At 40.9% G+C, this 3604-nt stretch overlaps 1 protein-coding gene across 1 annotated transcript in view; it reads left to right on the top strand.

Annotated features, from left to right (window-relative positions):
- The window catches only part of PCSK5 (proprotein convertase subtilisin/kexin type 5), a 269604-nt gene that overhangs the window by 253212 nt on the left and 12788 nt on the right, over positions 1-3604 (top strand). The window contains 1 exon segment of the mRNA XM_009328171.1: positions 2862-2945. Coding sequence (XP_009326446.1) covers positions 2862-2945 — 84 coding nt within the window.

Below are 3604 nucleotides of genomic sequence, written 5' to 3'. Positions count from 1 at the left end.
AAATATGTCAGCAAGAGACAGAAAGGACCTAAACTCATAGGACCTGCTATTGCAGAAAGCCTTACAAGATATCCACATCCACACACTTAAAAGGGCTAAGAAAAACAGAACAAAATGCTCATTCTCCTCAAGAAGGACAAAACTTACAGACAACTAAAAACACTATTTTAAAATTACTTTGTAACTCTAGTTCTTCAATCCCTAAACTATGTGACTATTAATCTATATGTAAATATATAACTTAGACACAGATAGTGCAAAGTACAGAACCTAATCAGGATTTTCAAGAAACCTCCTTTCACCCTAAATATTCAATGAATCTGACAACTGTCTCCCCAGCAGCAGGATTGCAAAGAGCCCCAGCACTGAGGCCCCAATTACACTGTTGATACCAGAAGATGGGGCACTTCATTGCTGCTTTAGGTAGCACCGAACTCACTTGATACACTGAGGTCTCCTTCTCTACAGTCCTTCATCAATACCTACCCCTGTGCTCCCACCCCTGCAACTTCAGAGATTACTTAATAGTCAATCCCTCCCCCCCGACCTTTGGGGCTCCTGAAGCTTATACACCACTTCCACCTTTTCTTCTTCCACAAGCCAGGGACTCTGTACCTTCCTCACTTATTCTTGTCTTTCCAAAGAGCTTTTCCAGAGGTTTTCATTTTTGCACACTGATGATTACCTGATAATACACCCCTTAGCTTCAGCTATGGTCAATATGAAGTCATGAAGGTGACGCAGCCTTCCTGTGTATTCAAACCCAGGGGGTTTACGTCAGTTGTTTATCAGTGCTTGAGGCTGCACATCTCAAAATTCAGTTTCAGGCATTTTCTACCTCCAGAAGGCCGCTGTACCTTTGGAGTTGAAAATTGTCTTCAGGTTGTACTTACCAAAATACTGTCCCCACCTGTCTTGGTCCTTGATGGGTCTCTGGCTCACCATGGCCATCAACACTTCTGGCTACTAAAGCCAATGCTAAAGATGTTTGCTGTCTTGCAGGGTGTACACAAGGGTCTAATACTTCATCCACTGGCCTCTGACTGTGCACACCCAGTCTCCAGTGTGGACTGTCACAATCCACATTCACCTTGATACTGTGGAGCTTGCTTCTGTCATGTACATTATCCTGCGGACCCTGCAAACACTCTTGGGCCCCTGCTCAGGGAGGGAAGAGATGCTATAGCCAGAAGGGTGATGATGAGGAAAACTCTCCTAATCTCCTGTTATATCTGGAGCTGCTTAGTATTGTGCCAGTTACCAACAAGAGTTGCAACAGTACAGGCCTTTGCTACCCTGTGCAAGGAGTATTCACAAGTAGTCCTGGCAAAGAATGACTAATCATGTCCTTCCTGAGTGCCCTACTGTTAAACAGCCAGGTTTTGCTCTGCTGTGCTGCCCCAGGACCCTCCTGAGTTGTTCTTGTTCTAGCCAGGGTCAGCACATTGAGAGATTTTTTAGCACAGACAGTTTTTAAGATGTTCTGAGCTGCTGGTAGAGTCACATGTGGATGTGACGTATTGTTATAGGCCATCTCCTAGCCACATTGAATGCAGACCTAATTTCTTTCACTGAGATAGCTATGGCTCAGCTCATTTAGCAGTACTGTTATAAATAATAATTATTAACATTTTTATTATTATTCCTCCTTCTTCTGCCCCTGTGCCATGTTATGCACATACCCACATTTCTACCGAGTGCCCCTCTGCTTAACAAAATGCCCACCATTTCCCCCTGTGGGAAAGGGCTCTATATAATTCTCCTGTTCTCCTCCTTCCTCTTTTTACTCAAAGCATTTGCTTTCATGACTTTCATTCAAAATGTCAACATTTTAAACTACCTTGCCATAACAAGCAGAACAAAAAAGTGTAGTGATATGCTGCATGTAGCTAATGGATACTGTCAGCCAGTCATTGACTTCCAGAAATCATACATTTTTAATTGGCAGGATGAGCTGGATGTGCTAACTAAGGTGCAAAGCTCACCCTGCAACCAACTTCCAATTTATTATTTATTTTTTATTTTCAGCAAAATCAAAAGACTATTGTCTTCTGTCCGCTGGCCCACAATTACTTTTTCATCAGACATCCATTTAGCCATTGTTATAGTTGCTTGGATCAAAATACACAGCTGCATGCTGAAACCTATCACATTGGACGGCAGACTTTCTCTTTATCAATTATGATCCTTGAATCTCCTTGTCATTTTAGAGCTAACACATTGAATAAAGTGTATGCAAAGCATAACCAAACCACAGGCATAAAAACTCCATTTGACAGACATCAGACTCTTCCTTTTGGAGGGAAATAGCTGGCAACAGTTTTGGGGAGAACTATTTAACAGATTTTCTTTCCAAACACTCATTTCTCTCTCCTTCCTACTCAGTTTTCTCTCTTAGTCACAGGGTAATGGTGTTCTGCAACCAGCTAGTACAAAATCTCCATGAAAATACCTCACTACACCAAGTAACCCAAATCCACATACTTTCTGGCTGTTCCTGTTTGCAATCTATTAGGATTACAGATCTGGATTTGGTTTTGAAGCACTACATTGAAACTAACATTATTAAGATAGATTACTGTTCTCATTTACGATGAGCAGTCCAGAACAGTGCCTTAGTGAATCTCAGGATAACATTTATAATTTCCTTTATTACAGCTCTTAACTTATCATTTAAGAGAGTGGAGTTGAACAAAATCGTCAAGGTCTTCAACTTTGTGAGTTCCAAAAATTCACAGAGCTACGTTTTTGAAACAGCTTAGAAAAAGCCATAGGAAATGGCCCTCCTAAAGGGAGGGGAAACTAACAAAAAAAGCCTATAAGATAGTAAAAAAAAGGAATTTTTTTTCCTTTCATCCCAGATGCAGAAAACAAATTGCAGTCCTGTGACCCTTCCTGTAGAACCTGTGAGAAATCTGCTGACGTATGTACTTCGTGTCCAGAAGGTAAGAGACTTCAGCTTCTTTGGGTAAATTTTGCAAGAGGCTAAAATATTCTGTATCCTACACACTTCCAGGGAATATTTTCATCAATGGTCACTAGAAAGTTCTTTGACAGCTTAAAGCATAGGCAGGTAATCAGATAATTGCCAGCTGAAGTCAGGCATCAGCTAGGAATTAAGCACATGCCTTGGCAATACAGGTAAAAAAATTGTTAGGTGGATGTTATTCCTTTTCTTTCTTTTCAATGAAAAGCTGTAGACATGACACAGGAATTACTGAATAGGGATTTATTCAGGAAGATGTACTAGATAATCCTGGTGATTCCTTCTAACCTTACATTTCAGTGAAGGTCGAGCAAACTACTTTGGGAAATGGCTTAAAGAATGTTTTATTCATGTTTTTAAGCATCAAAAAGTTAAATTTTGAGAAAGTTGAAAGCTTTTTTTATAGCCATCCAAGGCAGGAATCCTTTAAATACATTTCTAATTGGTGCCTTTCCCCACCGGGGTTGCTCTTTTGCCAGGAAAATTTCTTTTCCATGATACCTGTGTTTCTCTGTGCCCACAAAAAACTTTTGGCAATGTTGCAAGTGGAAAGTGCGAGATGTGCATGGATGGCTGTGAGATGTGCTCCGACCACTGGCACTGTCAGAAGTGTCAGGC

The sequence above is a fragment of the Pygoscelis adeliae genome, unplaced genomic scaffold (genome assembly GCF_000699105.1).
Source record: "Pygoscelis adeliae isolate BGI_AS28 unplaced genomic scaffold, ASM69910v1 Scaffold45, whole genome shotgun sequence".
NCBI lineage: Eukaryota > Metazoa > Chordata > Aves > Sphenisciformes > Spheniscidae > Pygoscelis > Pygoscelis adeliae.
This window is presented reverse-complemented; position numbering and strand designations above follow the sequence as displayed.